Source organism: Neltuma alba, unplaced genomic scaffold (assembly GCF_004799145.2).
Source record: "Neltuma alba isolate B1F8T4 unplaced genomic scaffold, ASM479914v2 tig00012116_pilon, whole genome shotgun sequence".
Classification (NCBI taxonomy): domain Eukaryota; kingdom Viridiplantae; phylum Streptophyta; class Magnoliopsida; order Fabales; family Fabaceae; genus Neltuma; species Neltuma alba.
The window spans coordinates 1,384,642-1,403,998 of NW_021636668.1; the positions used below are offsets into that span (position 1 = coordinate 1,384,642).

At 35.1% G+C, this 19,357-nt stretch overlaps 3 protein-coding genes and 1 long non-coding RNA gene across 5 annotated transcripts; 2 read left to right on the forward strand and 2 right to left on the reverse strand.

The window, feature by feature from the left end:
- The first annotated feature begins 208 nt into the window (after positions 1–208).
- LOC114722862 (cytochrome P450 85A) lies at positions 209–3,279 on the forward strand. Its single transcript, XM_028908982.1, has 9 exons — positions 209–469; positions 918–1,239; positions 1,355–1,504; positions 1,599–1,844; positions 1,934–2,020; positions 2,115–2,193; positions 2,591–2,697; positions 2,798–2,925; positions 3,023–3,279. The coding sequence occupies exons 1-9, from the start codon at positions 282–284 to the stop codon at positions 3,108–3,110; spliced, it is 1,395 nt and encodes a 464-aa protein (XP_028764815.1). The 5' UTR covers positions 209–281; the 3' UTR covers positions 3,111–3,279.
- On the reverse strand, positions 2,891–17,393 carry LOC114722870 (uncharacterized). The gene is made up of 3 exons (XR_003738188.1): positions 17,319–17,393; positions 16,209–16,214; positions 2,891–2,904 (listed from the first exon to the last, which is right to left on the reverse strand). It is a non-coding gene; the product is annotated as an uncharacterized LOC114722870 (long non-coding RNA).
- Positions 7,108–12,585, reverse strand: LOC114722860 (probable tRNA (guanine(26)-N(2))-dimethyltransferase 2). Of its 2 annotated transcripts, XM_028908981.1 has the most exons (13): positions 12,535–12,550; positions 12,404–12,508; positions 11,861–12,241; positions 11,645–11,732; positions 11,283–11,404; positions 10,936–11,075; positions 10,772–10,844; positions 10,321–10,409; positions 10,099–10,204; positions 8,649–8,861; positions 8,271–8,465; positions 7,940–8,017; positions 7,108–7,608 (listed from the first exon to the last, which is right to left on the reverse strand). In XM_028908981.1, exons 2-13 carry the CDS (start codon positions 12,497–12,499, stop codon positions 7,378–7,380), a joined length of 1,812 nt encoding a protein of 603 aa, XP_028764814.1. In that variant the 5' UTR covers positions 12,500–12,508; positions 12,535–12,550; the 3' UTR covers positions 7,108–7,377. The 2 variants fall into 2 exon arrangements, with proteins under 2 accessions (XP_028764814.1, XP_028764813.1); XM_028908980.1 differs by having other exon boundaries at positions 12,404–12,585.
- LOC114722865 (COBRA-like protein 4) lies at positions 17,238–19,328 on the forward strand. Its single transcript, XM_028908985.1, has 6 exons — positions 17,238–17,403; positions 17,494–17,573; positions 17,681–18,137; positions 18,230–18,377; positions 18,479–18,756; positions 18,843–19,328. Exons 1-6 carry the CDS (start codon positions 17,352–17,354, stop codon positions 19,121–19,123), a joined length of 1,296 nt encoding a protein of 431 aa, XP_028764818.1. The 5' UTR covers positions 17,238–17,351; the 3' UTR covers positions 19,124–19,328.
- Positions 19,329–19,357: the final 29 nt, after the last annotated feature.

Here is a 19,357-nt window from a genome sequence, read left to right on the forward strand (position 1 = left end):
AAATCATTCAAATAGTGCCGCTTTTTAACTATTAATTAATTGCTTATTTGATTTTAGAGTTATTTTATTTTGCCCGTTCCAAGCCCTGGCCACAGCAGGGGATCCTGCCCCTGTTAAGTTTGGGGGTTTGTCTGTATGGGTTGTTCTCTTCTTAAATGCAAATGGGAGCGCAAGGGGCCTATATATATGCGCCCAGGTGCACGCTTCGACACAAAGATAAGCACCTTTCATCCTTTTCTACTACTCCGGAGAGGGTTCGTGTTTTTGAGTTCGAAGCATCAATGGCTATCTTCATTGCAACTATCTGTGTTTTCTTGGTGCTCTGTTTTTGCTCTGCGCTCTTGAGGTGGAATGAAGTTCGTTTCAGCAAGAAGGGTTTGCCTCCTGGCACCATGGGTTGGCCTGTCTTTGGAGAAACCACTGAGTTTCTCAAGCAAGGTCCAAGCTTCATGAAAAACCAGAGAGCAAGGTAACAAAACTACCTTATATAGGTCTTCTCATATTTAGGCCTGTTTTCCTCTGTTTATAGCCTATATTTTTCTAGGCCTAGCATCTCCCATTTGAACGGAACAGAGAAATTTGGCAGTTTAAGTCATGACAAGAAATGGGCTTTTTGGATTAGCCTCCGTTTCTGATCTAAGAGATACCAGTGTAAGTGATAATACCAGAAGATTTAATAAACGTTGAACGGAAAGTGAAGCCCCCAGGAAAGAAAAGAAGAAGAAAAATCTGCTTAAGAATGACACTTGCATAATGAATATATGCGTGTTTAAGTAGAAAAGGCGATTTAAATTAAACCTGGGGTGAGGTAAGCAAAAGTATAACTGTTGTTTCATGTACTTTTTTTTTTTTAACCTCCAGCGAGCAATGATTGTAATTTGTAACTTCATTTATCTTTTCACTTTTGTGAATGGCAGGTATGGCAGTTTTTTCAAATCCCACATACTGGGGTGTCCTACCATTGTGTCCATGGATGCAGAACTCAACAGATACATCCTAATGAATGAATCCAAAGGGCTCGTTCCAGGATACCCACAATCCATGTTAGATATCTTAGGCAAATGCAATATTGCAGCTGTTCATGGCTCCACTCACAAGTACATGCGAGGTGCTCTCTTATCCCTCATCAGCCCCACCATGATCAGAGATCAGCTTTTGCCTAAAATCGACCAGTTAATGAGAACCCACTTGAGCAATTGGGACAACAAAGTCATTAACATTCAAGACAAAACCAAAGAGGTTTGTTTTTGTCATTGATCAAATCTAAGAATCTAACAACTAATGAATATATTTCATTTTATGGAAAATGTTTCTTATGCAGAAAACCTCACTCTCTCGCTCTATTTTTCTGCAGATGGCCTTTCTGTCATCTTTGAAGCAAATTGCTGGCATTGAATCCAGCTCAACCTCTCGTCAATTCATGTCAGCGTTCTTCAAACTAGTTTTAGGAACACTATCTCTGCCTATTGACCTTCCTGGCTCCAATTATCGCCGTGGAATTCAGGTATGGTTGAATTGTTATCATTTTCTAAAAATTTTGATTTTCTGATGGAGTTGATAGAAAGTGAAGTTTGTTTTTGCCCCACCGTGTCTGGCAGGCAAGGAAGAACATTATAAGCATTCTGAATCAGCTGCTAGAGGAAAGAAGAGCTTCCCCAGAAACTCACCAAGACATGCTTGGATACTTGATGAGAAAAGATGATTGTAGATACAAATTAACTGACGAAGAAATCGTTGATCTGATCATTACCATTATATATTCTGGGTATGAAACTGTTTCAACCACGTCAATGATGGCCGTGAAGTACCTCCATGACCACCCAAAAGTTCTTGAAGAACTCAGAGTGAGTGCCAAAAGTCTTCTTACTTTCTATAAAGTTGGTTTCTTTACTCTCTTTCTTTCCTCTTTTGACCGAATGGAATAATTTTACAGAAAGAGCATTTCGCCATAAGAGAGAGGAAAAAGCCAGATGATCCAATCGACTGTAACGATCTCAAGTCAATGAAGTTTACCCGCGCGGTAAGAATCTTAGCTTTTTAGAACAAAATCGTTGAATTCTTTTCTTTTAAATCGAAAGATTCAATTGAAAATCTGACGTTGTCTGGTTTGGCAGGTTATATTTGAGACCTCGAGACTGGCCACAATAGTGAATGGGGTATTAAGGAAAACGACCAAGGACATGGAACTAAATGGTGGGTTTTCAAAACTTTCTATTGTGGTCTGATATAATAAATATGTATGATAGCTCTAGGTTCAGCTTCTGTGTATATTTATGGGCTCAAGGAGCTGTTTTTTTGACTCCTCAAGGCTACTTTGAGGTCACTTTCAAGACTACGTACTGTGTTGTTGCAGTAAAAAGAGAAGCAATGAAAGTTCAAATTTATCCCTAGGATAGTGATAATGCACATGGGCCTTACCCACCAGTTCAACAAAACCCACCACCATTTCACTGTCACACCACACGAGTTCTTTCCAAAAAAGAGAATTGATCCCACACAATCCTTATCTCTTGTAGCTTTACCATTTACTCGCTTTAATTTGTCATGAATGATACTGAACTCGAGCTTTATTCATGCTGTGTGGTTTCAGGATATTTGATTCCTAAAGGATGGAGGATTTATGTATATACCAGAGAGATCAATTATGACCCATGTCTGTATCCTGACCCGCTCACGTTCAACCCGTGGAGATGGCTGGTTCGTGTGAAACCTTGTCTCTTGCGTCAGAATTTTTCATGTCATATATCAGTTGAATGTAATGAATTGATGATCTTAGAACTTGAACTGGCAAATGCAGGAGGAGAAGAGTATAGAATCACAGAACTATTTCTTGATATTTGGGGGAGGAACGAGGCAGTGTCCAGGAAAAGAGCTGGGAATAGCAGAAATCTCAACTTTCTTGCACTATTTTGTTACGAGATACAGGTGATGAATTTGACCAAGTTTAACTAGTAACATGGAAAACGGTGTTTTGACTTGAACATGGTTTTAACGGAAAAGGTGATGTTGATTTTGGTTGCAGGTGGGAAGAAGTAGGAGGAGATAAACTAATGAAATTTCCCAGAGTGGAAGCACCAGACGGTCTGCGCATAAGAGTCTCATCCTACTGACTACACTTAGGCTCCTCTTTGTACAGTGTGAGATATAGTTATCAATAGCAGGGTTATTTTTGTATCATAGTTTTCAATCCGGTTAGAAAATGAATGAATGATATTAGAGTTTTTTTTTTTTCCTCCCGAAATATTCTTTTCCTTCAGCAAACAACATATCTTTCCCAAAGAGATATTTCAGTTTAAAGACGAGGATCACTATAAAATAACAATAGCATTATTGTTTTATTTTGGGCTAGCGTTATAGTAATTAAAATTAAACAAGGGAATCATATACGCTCTTGTAAATATGCAAGGATCTCTAAAAAGGCGAAGCAAAACAGAATTAATCATTTAAGGGAAATAAATTGAGTTGGATTTTTTTTTTAAGGTTAAGCTCAGGTATTTACTTTTACCGACTAATCCTTTTCCGCCGTAGGGGTCCCAAATGAGTTTTACTACTAATCATGAGATCTTACCTTATCCAACCCTGAGTAGATGCTTAAAACACTCAGTTAAATGTCAACTGTATTAAGCCTTGTGGTTAGTTGGATGTATTTTTTTTATCTTTTTTAATTATAGATACTGTTAAATATTAAATGTGAACATCTCTCGCATTACAGTGAGATCATAACCTGAGATTCTGATAAAAGTAAAATGCATTTAGGCGTGGGGGCCAAAATTATAGGCCTGGCCCATTACTTGTTGTAGGTGCAGCCCATGGGGGACCACCCTCAACCCATACTTAATGAAGTGGGCTGGCATGGCCTATCAATATGATGCTCAAATCGAGGACTGAATCTCGCAGGCCTACAATCTGGGCTAGGGTTTCTTAGGCCCATGTGTGGTCTCACCCTGCTCTGCGAAATTATTCTTTTTTACCGCTTGAGTTATTATTCATGAGTAATAAATAATGTAGTTTGGTATAGCTTTCATATTTGTGCTTCGCTTTACTCATTATAAGTGCTCAATCTGACTTTCTCCATACTCAATTTTGATAAATATACTCGTTCGGGTAATTTAAAACTGACTTTTATAAAACTAAATATTAACCCAAAATTGAATTTTGCAAATAGAATTAGAAGTTGCTTTCAGAAAATTGGATTTTACGAACTAATGAATGAATTCACTACAAAGGTCTTTATTTGTAATAAACCAGCGTGAATCTCATTTATCATACAAATATGAAAAGAGTCATTATTTACAAAGTATGAAAGTTTTTATTAATCACAATTTAAAATTGATTGAAGTCTTCCACTAACGGAGTAAAGGGTATTAGAAAATACTCCCTCCATCATTTATTACAAGAAATAATTACTAAAATCATATGGTTTAAAATGTTAATAAAATTTAGTTAAAAGTAATGTGTAAGATATATAGATATTTTTCTAATTATACCCTAATTTACAAAAAAAGTATATGAGAGATAATGAGTGAGAATTTATTGTACAGAGATAATAAATTGCATATATTTAATGGAGGTAAAAATAAAAAGACAAATTTAAAATTTAAGAAAAAGAGAATTTGTTTTTTTATTTTGAAAGGCACCTTTATAAGAGAGATTGTTTCTTATAAAAAAGTATGATGGAGTATGACGTTTAAGACTATGAGTCCTTCCGGTTAGGGCTAGCATCCCTTGTAGGGCCAGTACTCCTTTGATTTGTGAGATGTTTGACTTTTTCTGTGCTGATATTTAGCAAATTCATTGGCCAGCAGCAAAAAATGAATTCACCTCATAAAACATGATGGGCTTGTTTGGATTGATTTATAGGTAATTTTTTAAACATGATTTACAAAATACAAAATAAGTATGTGAAGAGATTTTTATCTCGATTTATGTGAACTTACTAAAAAATCTATTTTGAATGGAGTTTCAAACAAGCCAGATATGTGTGTGTGGATCCTGTTTTCTCCCCTCATGGTAGTATCAGAGTTGTTTTCAATGCTCTCACGAGGATTAATGATTTCCCCTAGAAAATTAAACAACGGTGAATTCTATATTTTTAAAATTTCAAACCTTCTTTAGGATGGTTTGCATTTTAAATCTCTACCTCTAATCCTCTTCACCCTTTACCCATTTGAGCTAATCTCATATTGCAACTTTATTATTTAATATAGATTTTTTTTTTGAAGCTATACAAATGTTAATTGTGATAACTACTGAGAAGAAAAGAACACGTGTGTATTATTACAGTATTGTGACGTTCACAAAAAGCATTAGCTTTGATACCAATTAGTACGAGTACGCATGGAAGAGAAGAAGAAGACGCGTGTGTATTATTTCTGAACTCATTTCGATAATTACATCTCAAGAGTATTTAGAACTAAATTCTTCAGTAACTAATATTCTATTTTACAGCTGTAACAAATACTAACACGTGTTACAATGAATATTTTCACTATAACATGTGTCAAAAAATATAAGACCCTAGAATGCCAATAGTCACCAGGATTATGAATTGAGCTTTATTAAAAAACAATTGCATTTTAGCAGAAGTAACGTTGAATGATCAGACAGGTTCTGCCCATAAACTTAAACACTTGACAATTTCTGGTCAAAAAAATAAAAATAATAAACCCTTGACAATTTTCTAGACTAGCATGGTGTTTTTTTCATGGGAGTTGATAAGCAACAAAATTTTGATCAGCTTTTGCACTTTCCCAATTTGATCTCTGCCCTAAGGCAATTTATAATAGGTTTATAACACATCAGATGGCCGACTTGGTTCTTTTCTCTTCAATCGTCGTAGATCGAATGTATAGTAAGCACTGACCAGCCAAGATCCACTCATGAATTGTGTAGTCAAAACTTTAGACTTCAAGAACCTGCACCCCCAATTGTTTGCCACAAGAAACTACTCATCTGATTTTTAATATAAGACCTATTTAATTAATTTGATTAGATTAGGAAAGTTAGGTAAGTTAGTTAATTATAAGAAACATGATATTTTTTCTAAAATACCATAATCATCTTCTTTAATATCTTTCTTTCCTCTTTTACTTGATTATGATTGAGAGAGTGTTTATAGGAGTAATTTGAGAAAAATTGATAAATATAATAAATAGGTCTTATATTTAGGATCAAAATCAACTCGATCATTAGATCTTATATTAAGGACTGAAGGAGTATATTATTATTCCATGTTTTGGAGCGCACATTCAAAAGGACCAAAAATATCACAACACAACTTCAAAATGTGGTAATAGTAAACTCCTAATCCCAAATTGCTAAACATCAGTCATATTTTAAGCCAGCGTAAAGAGTTGGAATATTAACTATATGAAACAACAGACAGAAAGTTACCTTAAATAAACAATAACATTTTCCATAGTACAACTTTCGTAACAAAAAGCTTCTAGATTTAATATCTAATTCAACAGGAAGTGCCTCAATATTGCCACAGCATTTTACAAAAAAACAGTTACTAATTAAAAGGCCCTCCTCTCTCCAACTGTTACTCCTCTCTTTATATACAGAATTTTGCTGGGATAGATTTGCTCACTTTGGTAACAAAAAATATAAAACTCCAAGACACCAAGATTGAGAAATAAATTTCAAGAAAGAACATCATTTGTGAACTTAATAATAAAAAAAATTAGATTGAATAATGTGATTAATATTTAGATTAAATTTCATAAATAAGTCAGTTTACAAAAATGAAGTTTTAATTATTATTGAAAAAATAAACTTAGTTGTGAAATGACCAAAAAAAGATATGAATTTTATCAAATCATATATGCTACCTCCCGATCCTAATTATAAAACCTCATTATAAAACTTCAAGTGTAAATTACAAACAGAATCTTGTAATTAAGACCAAAGGTAGTATAATTTATTCCTTCTTATTTACTATAATACTTTGTTAGATTTACTCATACATTTATCTTTTTCTTATTTATTATAAGAATATATTTGAGATCAAAAGTGTATTTATAACTTATTTATTATTTTCAATTAATTTTAATTAATTTTCTGTTATTTACAAATTAGCTATTTAAGGCTTATCGGAACAATAAGAACAGGAGAAAGTAGTAAATTCCTTAAAGATGATAACCAAATTTTTTTAGCTTCTCTCTCCGCTCTTTAGTTCTCCTCACAAACTCTAATTTTCTCTCTCTCCACGATTGAAAAATTATAAGCAGCAAATCTGTGCTTATGACTCATCGTGGCTTTTGATGTAAAAGCACAATTCCCCCATTGCAAATACAAACGATCGAATATCATCCATAGCATGATTTGTCATTTTCACTGCATAATTACCCATCGAAACGTCATCATAAACAGGCCCTAAGATGTGATATCTTCCATCTTCTGCTTCTTACTTTTCGGTTCTTCGTCTTCTTCCGGCTTGATCGCTCCATTAATTGCTGCTGGACCCAAAAGAGAGACATGCTTGCTAGTAATTTGACGTCCTGCCCTAAGCTTAGGACCCCAGTGCCTTTCAGGATTTGGTAGAAAGCGTGCAACCTTCTTAGCTTGTGCCTTGCTAAGAGATGCTACCGCTCGAGCAAAATTAGCCTAAAGGAAACATAGAAGTTTTACATTAGTCACTACAGGCCTGAATCACCTAATCCAAATTTTGTGCCCAAGACCGTGATGGCTGGACAGAGTCCCAAGTACCCAAAAAAAACCAATTAATGAAGTCCAAGCCCCTGCATGCCCTAATATGAACTAGTTATAAACATGATAGCTAAAAAATAACGGATTTCAGACCTCTGCTGAGCAACAGATATTTTTCTTCCTCAAAAGCACAGCATAATTGGCACCCAAAAGCATAGGACAAAGGGAAAAGGGGAAAGAGAGAAGCGCATAGCCTGTGTAGAAATAAAACATAATAGGCAAAATATACCTGAAGGACAGGTTCCTTTGCAAGTATGACACTTCCTGGTTGATCTGGAGGTTGAGCTTTCACAGGATGATTTTTCACCTATAGGAAAGAAAAAATCAGCAAATGAAAAATAAAAGGGCAAATGATTCTGAAATCTGTTACCAGACTATTCTGACATTCGGAAATTAGTCATCCAATTCATAAGTTGCCATACTATTAAAACATCAACACATCACACATTTTAATACAAGCAGAAACTCAGTCTGCAAGAACCAATACAGACTGTCAACATACTAAAAACAATCAATATATACATAATGAAGCAGTCCAGCAATTATATGTAAGCTCTCACCCAGCAGCGCATTATGTCCCAAACGACATCCATCGGTGCATCCGATTTAAGTCCCAATGGATTGACATGAGTTCCGGATATGCGATAGCCAGCATTGATGACAGCAGAGCGAAACATAACCGCCGATGGAGAAGTGCATTTAAGTGTCGAACAGAGGTTATGCAGACTAAGAAACAAAGGAACATCCGGCAATTCCTGAAAAGAGTAAAATTTATATATTTAAAAAAACTACATAAGCGAATTATTTCCAAGAAATAAATTTTTATAGGTATATCCAGAAAGTCGCAACGCTTGAAGATACAAATGTCACACAACTGGATCATACCATTACCTATTATATGAAATGTGTCAAAAGTTAAACATTAAACAAAAATAAACCTCTGATATTGTAGTCAAAACAGCAGATATACGCTCATAAGCCGGATATCGATCCTTCATAGATTTCACATCAGTCAGTATAGAAGCTACCCATTCCTGGTCATGGATAGGAGCTGACCATATGGGTCCACCCATATTGAATTTTTTTCCACAGTCGCTACATTCTTGAGGAACAGCAGGACCAAAGCCTGGCAGATATCTGACACTGCTATTCTGGAAATGGATGAAACAGAATTATCTTCAAGATTCTGACATTCAAATTAAACTCAATCAGACTAAGCAGTAAACTTAAAAAGACCAAAAGATTACAGCGTAAGAACTCTTCAAGAAATTTATTGATTGCTCAGTTCAGTTCTAGTTTTACCCAACTATTTCTGACGAGGATAATTAACTAAGATGAGCAAAAGATTGGCCAAGGCAAGATTTCCGGGATACTTCCAAACTCATTCTCACGTTTCGCTAACTCCCAACAATTTGAAAATCAAGTAACCCGCTGGCACTAGACACCTGATATGCAACTTAAAGCAATAAAAATAAATAATATATCGGAGATGATTACATTCTCTGGAGCCATGAAGCCTACAGGTAAATGAAGATGCAGAAAAATTAAGGAGAAGCTAAAAAAGAAAGAAAGCAAGATTTAAAAAAAAAAAAAAAAATTTTAACAACTTCTACATTAGTACTATCATTTCTATGCATGATATAGTGTTGCTGACAACGCCAGAATGATAGATGCAATGTTATCAAAAAACAAGCATTAAATTGGTTGAGGTACTGGCTCAAGGTTTATTGATGGGAACATGATTGAACCAATCATTATTAGATTATGTTAATGCTATATATAAAAAAATTAACTATTAGAAAGAAAAAAATCATTCATTCTTACATTTCTACATTGTCTAATGTGATATTTAATTCTAAATCATTGCATTAATTGTGTACTATTCAATATTAAACTAATAAAATAAGGTGTAAAATAAAGTAAAAAAATCACTGGGGAAGCTGAGTTATTTCTGATCCTGTCTGTCAGTAATAAGGCCGAAGCTTTGTATGATGCTGATGCAAAGTATTCCCAAAAAATTAATCAACCACAGCGCAGCTTACAGGCAAAAAGGCATGTTCAGTCACTCATACTGGATAGCCAAATAAACAAGCAAAAATAGCCAATCCATTGAAATTTGTACTGCCTAATTCACTGATGAAAACTTGAAAAGGCCAATAACCACCATATTCACAGATTATCTTAGAACAGCACACCAATGTGCCAGCCTATAATTAGAGGAACACAGGGGAAGTAAAGTAAAGATAAAGAAATTATGATTCTGAATAAATTTATTCATTCCCAAAACAAAATTTGAAAATTGGACTTTTTTATGCAATACATAAACAAGCAAATATGATTTAGTGCATATGAAATGATTACTGCAGCAAGCCCAGACATGATACACACCTTGGGCACGGTCCTCCCAAGGGACTGTAGGTGAAAGGAATCACAGCCAGTGCACTGATAAACATATGAAAGCTTCAATGGCGTATTTTTCATTGCACTTGCAGAACTGCAACCAATTATTTCAACTTTCAGTTGGAAGCAAAGAAGCATCACTTTGCAAATATACAAACAGTAATTAACATTTAACAAAGTTCACAAGGCAGAAGAATTAAGAGGATTTACGTGTATATGCGAACAAAAACACGAACATAGAAGTCCATCTGAACAGATAGCACAGGAACAATATACCGCTTGTAACGATTAGCATGACTCTGCATGTCATGGAAAATAAATAGTTATAAGCATGCTACAGAGAATTGGGGGGAATACAATGCCCATACATCAACAATCAATGAATGATCAAGCTAACTCAGTTACACAGAAAATTGCCTTTCAGGAAAATGAGTATCATTTGCACTATAAGATAATATAGAATTTTGAAGTTTGTTAAATGTACTATGGATATTTGAGATATTTCTCAAATTATATATACTGAGTAGACAATTGACTGATAAGGTCACCCCAAACTTCCTTTTCTTATTTCTTTTCCTTTTGGAATCATCTAACTTCCTTCAAATTCAAACATATTTGATTCTTATCAAAAGAGATATAAGCATAAGCATTATGTGCATACCTCAATGGAGGCTAGAAGGATCCTCAAAGCCATTTCGTGGCAATATTTCCCTCTCAGTGGATATGATCCATACCTAGTATCAATAGCAGTTGCAAGCAGTTCAGTTTTACCAACCAAACTATTATAGTGCAAGAGATCAAAACCAATAAGATCATTAACCTTACTTTGAATAGCAGACCTCTCCATTGCCCCCGCAGAGTACTGCCATATCTGTTGCAGTGCACATCAGCATACCTCCATCAACTACAGATTGGACTACTGAATCCAGAAAAACAGAAGGCGCACCATAAGGATCAAGATCAACCTGACAAAGTAAAACACAGAACAAACAAAGGTGACTAATTTGAAAGAAATATATAAAAAGTCTATTTGAACAAGATAGAATGACAACAAACAATGTTTCAGTTATCATCACTGGGTAACAAGTGATGGAGGTGGACCCTTACACTCTCAAGTTCTTTTCTTCAAATAAAAGGGTGAATATAGGCACATAATAGCAACATTGACATACCACATCAAATTCTTTAGGGTGGGTTAACATATATACACGAGCATCCGCGTGATGGGACTCCACTTTTGAACATGCAACTGAACCATTGAATTTGATGTTCCTTCTACAAGCTTCAACAGAAGCTACCCAATGGGGAAAAAAAAAACAGAAAAGAAAAGAAAGAAAAGAAGTCTGCATAAGTTGATATGCATAGGGTAGATAGTGAAATGCAAAAGCACCTATCTCTTAGACAGTAGGATGCCATTTTTAGTTTATAAATTCGCAAATGAATAGCCCAACCCACAACACTGGCGAGCTTTCAACAAATATCATATATGATTTGTCCTTGCATTTGTATGTGAGGGAAAAAATGGGTGAAGCACCTTTGTCGTTGTCCAGGGCCACAACCTGACCAATCCCTTCTATTTCACGGGCATATCTAAGAGCCCTTAATCCAGAAGCAGACAGTGCCTGTGACAGACAACCAAAAGTACACACAATATTAGTTCTGAATTTGCATCTGCAGAAGGCATTTCAAAATCATAGACATAGAACGGATAGTGGTGATGAGTATAAGGAAACTGAAAATTGTAGAAAACCTCAAGAACTCTAGGCGGCTTCAGTTCCCTCACTCCTTTTCCTTCCGTAATATTGATTGACTTTCCTGTCTCGCTGCATCCTTCAATGTTCTCGCTCAACTCTTCTGTCGTGTTGCATGCTTCGCTGATCTTGACGGATTCTTCGGTGGTCGTACTTGAATCCTCAGGAGATTTCTCTTCATCTGCTCCACATTCCCCATTAGATTTTTTATCATCTTGCCCAGCTTTAGATGGAACTTCCTCCATAGCAGATTCAGAAGAATCTTTTTCTGATATCCTCTGAGATGATTTTGTTCTCTTAGATAACCATGCTTCATGCTCTTGCTTACGCTTTGATATAAAAGTTCTCAAAACAGCAATCGATATATCCCTATTGTTAACCTGGAAATTATGCAATTCGATTAGTATGCTGACAATCAGTCCAAAGTGCAACGAACCATTTAATTCCAGTGAAAACGTTGATTCATTTGATCCCTACAAGTTTTCACTTACAAACTTGACTTCAATGAACCAGGAAAACCAAAAAAGAAGCAAACTTTACACCTGTGTTTTATTAAAGAATACTTCATTTTTGGCGTGCATAAGAATTTCAGCTTCCCCTTCCTTGATAATGGTATAATCACTGAGATCTGTGGCCATTGTTTTCGCCTATAGCATGTAGAAGCAACTTCACAACTTGATGTTTGATTTTGGAAAGCGGGGGCAGTTAACGTTTCGCACCCGGCGCAAATTGTGGTTCGTGCAACAGGAAGAAGGGAAGTGGAATCCATGAGACCTGTCAATGCTTTTCCTTAAACCCTAACGGGCCTAACTGCAACCAATACGACGCCGTTGGAGGACTCCATTATGACTATATATTTATTTATTTTTCCCCAACTCATGGCTTTGTATTTAACTTGTGCTCAACTTTGACCAAAAAAAAAAAAACTTGTGCTCAACTGCAACAAATGGATTATTGAAAAACATCTTATCTATTAATTCAATTGCCTATATGATTTCTTATATTCTTATTAATATTTTTTAATTAAAATATGATAATTATTTTAATACTTATGAAAAATAACACACGTCATGAAATCACTGGCTATGCTTCTAATTATTTATGTAGGTTTATTTCATTTAAACATTAGGGTTAAAATTTAACAACCATGCTATAAACACGAGTTCTCCTTATTAGTAATTGAAAATGTAATTTAGAAACTCGAATATCAAATTATAAAAGCCTGCTTTACAGAAAGACTTTTACCAGTAAACCTATTAAGCTCACTTATTAAAGAAGAAATGGGTAAAAACAACAAAACACGAAAGCTTTAAGAACAAAAGTAAAGCCAATTGAAGTTATCTAACATTTCATAAAATCAAAATAAAATTTTTGTGGTTTCTTGATATTTATTTATATGTAAAAGCTGAAATCTTAATATGAAATTTTGTTTCGACTTAATTTTTTATTTTAATTTATGATAAATATTATTATGCCATATACAGTAGTCAACTTCTAATCCACTCATTTCATTTTAATTCCATATCAAGTTCTGAATTAAATGTTTTAATTCGTGGTGTTTGAAATCTTATAATAATTTATTTTTAAATACTCTGCCATTTAATCCTGCATTATCTATCTATTGGTAGATAAAAGCTGACTTCAAGTGTTAAATTAATCAGCCTTAATGTGCAATTAATTTGAACTTTGATAAGTAATCATTAAATGAATAGTAGTCACTAGTCACGGTAAATATTGACATTAAATGAATAGTAGTCACTAGTCACGGTAAATATTGACAATAGACTCCAGGTAGAATCATATCAAATATTTTTAATGGAGTTTTTGAATCGCAACAAGTCATAACTGGCCCCCCTTAAAGTTTCTCAATTACTCCTCTAATCATTAATATAAGACCTATTTAACTAATTTGATTAGATTAAGAAAGTTAGATAAATCAGTTAACTATAAGAAATATGACATATTTTTTTTCTAAAATATGATAATTATTTTTCTTAATATCTTTCCTTTCTCTTCTGCTTAATTGTGGTTGAGAGAGTATCCATAGGGGTAATTTAAAAAAAACTGACAAATATAAAAAATAGATCTTATATTTAAAACTAAAATTAAATCAATGATTAGGTCCTATATTAAGAACCGGAGGAGTAATTAATTTAAATTAACAAGTGCTTATATATCTGATTTCACCATATACTCGGAATTATAATTCGGAACCATAATTTCGAATTGATTTGAATTATATTTGGCAGTAATAATTTGTTATGATTTATTTTTATGTACATATATTTTTCGAAACACTGGAAATTTTATAATCCGTTTTTGTCTCTTTTATTATCTGCAACTGTCAGACATGGTTTCCCTATTTTTCTCTCCCATGATCATAATTCTCAACCTACTTGCTTTTTCTCTCGTTATCTCAATAATCATAATCATAAGTATTTATTTTGATGTGTGAAATATTTAAATTTTATAACTGCACTTTCCCTATTTTCTCGCCCATTATCGTCTCACTCATCTCTAAATTCTCTCCCTCGCGATATTTTAAATTCTCAATCCAACCTCATAGACTTATATCCCAACGCCATTCTTCATCACTCTTCACTTCAGCTATCCAGAAGAGGGATTTGTCCGGTTGAGTTCCGTCACGGTTTGTCTTCTTCACTCTAGTTTCCAGATTTTTGATCATTTCTTTAGCTTTCTACTACAGAACTGATGATTTAACAGAGCTTTTACTTTTGATAGATAGAAGAAATTTTGGTGACTTCGTTGCTTTTTTAAATCAGTAATATAAAGAATGGATATTCAATGCTTGCACTTTGGGGTAAAGATTGGTCGGCCTAAGCACTGAGTGACTGAGCAATTTGATCAAAAGAAAAAGCAATGTTCTCCTCTTTTCCAGGTCTTTTATTATATTATCTTGTCTTAAATTTATGTCCCTTCTCATTTGTATCTGAAAAATGGTCGGATGTTGTCAAAACATTTAAATGTAAATGTTTCAGCAATGATTATAGCTGTGGAGATTAACTTGAAAGAAGAGATCAGCAATGAATTCCTCAGATTCTTCAGCTGGTGAGCTATGACACTGACGACACTACTGAGTTTGTCTCCTTGTTCATTTGGAACGTAAGCCATTCTGCAGAAAATAGTGCAGCCATCAAAGATAGAAAAATGGGTTTCTGGTGAACTGATCTGAACCGTGTGACACATGAGGGATTATGCAAATATTGAATTAATAATTGACTTGTGAGTTCCATTGCAGCTTGATGAATATTAGCTGAAAAGTGTAAATAAATTACTAACGTTGATTTGAGTTCTGGTTTTCTAAACTGTAGCAGAGCATGGGAGATCTCCCTTGGCAAATGAACATGAAAAAGGATCAGTGGATGACATTTAAAGCTTAAGTATTGCGTCGATAATATTAGTATACTTGTTCTTTGAGAGCAATACGAATCTTCCAAATTTTATGTTTTTCTACTGGTCATGAAACTGTTATTAGAAACTCTCGCTTGAAATGATTCGAATTCCCCTGCTCCAACACAGATCTAGATATATACAAATTACCTACTCAGTACTGACCACGCGGGAAAAAAATATTACTTCTAATTTTTAATATAAAAATTGGTTGACTAATTTGAGTAGATTAATAAAATTATTTTAGTTTTTTGTAATAAATAAATGTTATCTTTTGTAAAATATCTTTTGTTAATTAAGTGTATTAGCTAGAACTACTGTTACTATAAATATTGCCTTAAAAAAATGGATAAATATGATAGACAAAGTAAATTGAGGTTTTATATTTAGAGTCAAAATAAAAATAAGGCTAACTTTTATATTAAGGAATGGGGGTAGTAGTTAATAATATTGGAAAACAAAACACTTAATGGCAGCTTCAACAAGTTCTAGTTCAGGCTTTTAGATCACTTAAGTGCCTGTTTGGAAGGGCTTAAGAAATCTTCTATAAGCACGTTTCACGTAAGCCAAAACAAAACTCTTCTCATATATTTACTTTGTATTCTGTAAATCACTATTGACAAACTACTTATAAATTGTTCCAAATGAGTCCTAAAACAGTATGTAAGCAGTTGAACGCTCATTTGTGACTGTGATTGATCAGAGAAAGGGATCTCTGTTTGATGCTAGGAGGTGCTCTTGCCATGAATCTCATTTTGATAGTTCAGATTTATTATTTTTTCTAATTAATAAGTTAATAGAAAGTCAATATTATTTTACATCCTATTTTCAATGAAATTTTTTTAAAAATTTAGTTTAAAAATAACACTATAAATTACTTGAATTAAACCCTAAGCGATCCAAATAAAACATGTACATAATCTTAGAAACGTGCACCAAAGTCTAATTGGTCGGAAAGTGAGAGTATTCATACCATTATATAGATAGCGTTTTTCCAGCACAACCAGTCGATTTGTTTAGATCATAAGGGTGTTTTCTATTAGATTAGTTTCTTTCGGGATATAAAATTAAACGGAATATCTTGTTCAAGTCAAAAGAATTGTGCAGAAGCTTCTCCCCAAAAAGAAGATAAATTCAATTCACCCTTTGTGTTATTTTCTACACCCATATTCTGTTATTTTCATCTTCCTTCAAATGCACATAATGTGAAGGCTATTCGAGGAATTTTACTTTGAAAGCATTCAAAAACGTTGTATAGATGCTTAGCTGCCGTTGGAAGGTCCGTTTTCTGTCAGAAAATTACTCGCCATCTGTAGCTGTGACGGTGCTTGCTTCTGCTTTCTCCAAACTCATATGCCTCTGACACTCTACGTGGAAAGTGGATTCAAAAGCAGGGCCATCACGAGTACGTCCATAACCAGACATTTTTATTACCTCTCATGCCTAACCATTCAATTCGTTGTCACATTCCAGTCTTTCTCGGCAAAGAATTTACCCAGCGGGAAATTCCTACAGATATCAGTTTTCTATTCAAAACCAGGATAAGGAAAGAGAAAGCACAAGAAAATGACATAATAACTGTGGGTAATTTACTTATTTGAATGATTGATCATTTTCATTCCTTGATCGAAGTGGAGATGTATCATAACTAATAAGTAGTTCCATTTGATATATGAATGACTACCAACAACAGGGGATAATCTGGTAATTTCATCAACACGCCTTCCCGTTCAAACAGAACAGCTGAAGTGTTGTGTTCACTCGAAATTTCCCGCCTTTTCTGGTACATTCCATTGGCTGTTGCTTTAAGATATGGGAAGTGATGCAGAGATTCAAGTATGAGACAGTGATGGATTTAAAGATGAGAAGGTACCCAACAACCAACTATTAGGTAGGCCATCAAAAGAAATCCCAAGAAATTTCCCAGCACCGCTCTTTTTCTGCATTGCCACACATCCAATGCCACATAGCATTTGAGTGCTAAGACATCCCTTGATCCCAACAAATTCTGAAAGTTCCAAACTTAGTGCAAGAAACTTGGCTAACTTGGAGCTGAACACTTTCAAAACCACAACTATCATGAAACTTATCATCTTAGCTCTCTGTGTTCTAGTGCTTTTCTCCTTTTCAGGTGACATAACAAGGCTATTCTTTTCACTGGTTTTGATTCACCATCATGTACATATTCTAATAATATGTTGATGTCTTTGTTTTCTTGTAGATGCTTATGATCCTCTGGATCCAAATGGCAACATAACGATCAAATGGGATGTCATGTCCTGGACCCCAGATGGCTATGTTGTAAGTATAATCGTACAATGTCAATATTGAACCAATCAGTCAGATAACTCTCTCTTGAATGCAACCTCTGAAATAAACTAAATCTGGCTAATGCATGTTTTAATCAGGCTGTGGTGACACTCCACAATTTCCAAATGTTTCGGCATATCATGAATCCTGGGTGGACGCTAGGATGGACATGGGCTAAGAAAGAGGTAATATGGACCATGATAGGGGCTCAAACCACAGAACAAGGAGACTGCTCAAAGTTTAAGGGCAATGTGCCTCATTGCTGCAAGAAAACTCCCACCGTCGTGGACTTGCTTCCTGGTGTGCCTTACAACCAGCAATTCACAAACTGTTGTAAGGGTGGAGTTGTGGCTGCGTGGGGCCAAGATCCTTCAGCATCTATCTCTTCCTTCCAAGTAAGCGTAGGACAAGCAGGTACTTCAAACAAAACAGTTAAACTCCCCAAGAATTTCACTCTCCTGGCCCCAGGACCGGGCTATACTTGTGGCCCTGCCAAAATTGTCCCTTCCACCAATTTCCTTACACCTGACAAGCGCAGGAAGACTCAGGCACTGAGTAAGTTCTCTTTGCACTATCAACTTCCGGATGTTATTGGGTAAACTTGGTTTGCAAGTATCTGCAACTTTAATCTGTTTCATTCTGTGCAGTGACATGGAATGTAACATGCACTTACTCACAATTTTTGGCAAGAAAGAACCCAAGTTGTTGTGTCTCGTTGTCATCCTTCTACAATGATACCATCACGGCCTGCCCCTCTTGCGCATGTGGCTGCCAGAACAAGAAGAACTGTGTAAAGTAAGTTTAAAAATTTCTTCTCGTTTGCCTCTTCATATATATGTATGTGTGTTTGTAACATGCAGAGAACATGATCCGAGTTTCCCTTTATTCAATCACAGGAGTGACTCCAAAATTCTCAGCATGGTGGGAGCACACACTCCTAGGAAAGACGATGAACCGCTGCTACAGTGTACTCACCACATGTGCCCAATCAGGGTACATTGGCATGTGAAGATCAACTATAAGGACTATTGGCGAGTAAAGATTGCCATAACAAATTTCAATTACAGGATGAACTACTCACTTTGGACCCTTGCAATTCAGCACCCAAATCTTAACAACATCACCCAAGTTTTCAGTTTCAATTACAAGCCTCTGGCAGCCTACGAGTCCATAAGTGAGTGCCAACACTCTGTTTAAATTGTTCAGCTTATCCGAAATTTCTACATGATTTACTCAAGCGTATTCTAATTTCGTACGCAGATGATACTGGTATGTTTTATGGCATGAAGTACTACAATGATCTACTAATGGAGGCCGGACCAGCCGGCAATGTTCAGTCAGAGGTACTTATGCAGAAGGACAAGGATACTTTCACCTTGAAGCAGGGTTGGGCATTTCCTCGCAAGGTCTATTTTAATGGTGATGAATGCATGCTGCCTCCACCTGATAAATACCCATTTCTGCCCAATTCTGCTCCCGTAACTATACTCAATTTCCCTTCATTCATATTATCATTGCTTTTCCTGCTAGTTGTTTGGTGATTTGGCATACAAAGTTGGTTTTGATCTGTGCGATTTTGGTAGCTGAGTATCCTTGTTCTGATGAAAGAACAGAACAGGCATACTGCATCATCATTATTTGGCAGCAAGCTTGTGTTCTTTTGTGATACATGAGCAGTGAAATGTTCCAACAATGACTTAATTCGAATCATGACTTGAATTGACATTATCAATACGTCTTTTTTCTTATCCTATCTAAACTAATGACTTGCATTC

What these genes read in the sequence shown, in the direction of transcription:
- LOC114722862 (XM_028908982.1), top strand. Translation starts at nt 282, where the DNA reads ATGGCTATCTTCATTGCAACTATCTGTGTTTTCTTGGTGCTCTGTTTT. An exon ending in TTCAAGACAAAACCAAAGAG is followed by an intron (nt 1,240 to 1,354) that starts GTTTGTTTTTGT and finishes ATTTTTCTGCAG; the next exon opens with ATGGCCTTTCTGTCATCTTT. An exon ending in ATTATCGCCGTGGAATTCAG is followed by an intron (nt 1,505 to 1,598) that starts GTATGGTTGAAT and finishes CGTGTCTGGCAG; the next exon opens with GCAAGGAAGAACATTATAAG.
- LOC114722860 (XM_028908980.1), bottom strand. Translation starts at nt 12,499, where the DNA reads ATGGCCACAGATCTCAGTGATTATACCATTATCAAGGAAGGGGAAGCT. An exon ending in GGCCCTGGACAACGACAAAG is followed by an intron (nt 11,405 to 11,644) that starts GTGCTTCACCCA and finishes CCCATTGGGTAG; the next exon opens with CTTCTGTTGAAGCTTGTAGA. An exon ending in TTGGGAGGACCGTGCCCAAG is followed by an intron (nt 8,862 to 10,098) that starts GTGTGTATCATG and finishes ATCCATTTCCAG; the next exon opens with AATAGCAGTGTCAGATATCT.
- LOC114722865 (XM_028908985.1), top strand. Translation starts at nt 17,352, where the DNA reads ATGAAACTTATCATCTTAGCTCTCTGTGTTCTAGTGCTTTTCTCCTTT. An exon ending in CAGGAAGACTCAGGCACTGA is followed by an intron (nt 18,138 to 18,229) that starts GTAAGTTCTCTT and finishes CATTCTGTGCAG; the next exon opens with TGACATGGAATGTAACATGC. An exon ending in GGCAGCCTACGAGTCCATAA is followed by an intron (nt 18,757 to 18,842) that starts GTGAGTGCCAAC and finishes TTTCGTACGCAG; the next exon opens with ATGATACTGGTATGTTTTAT.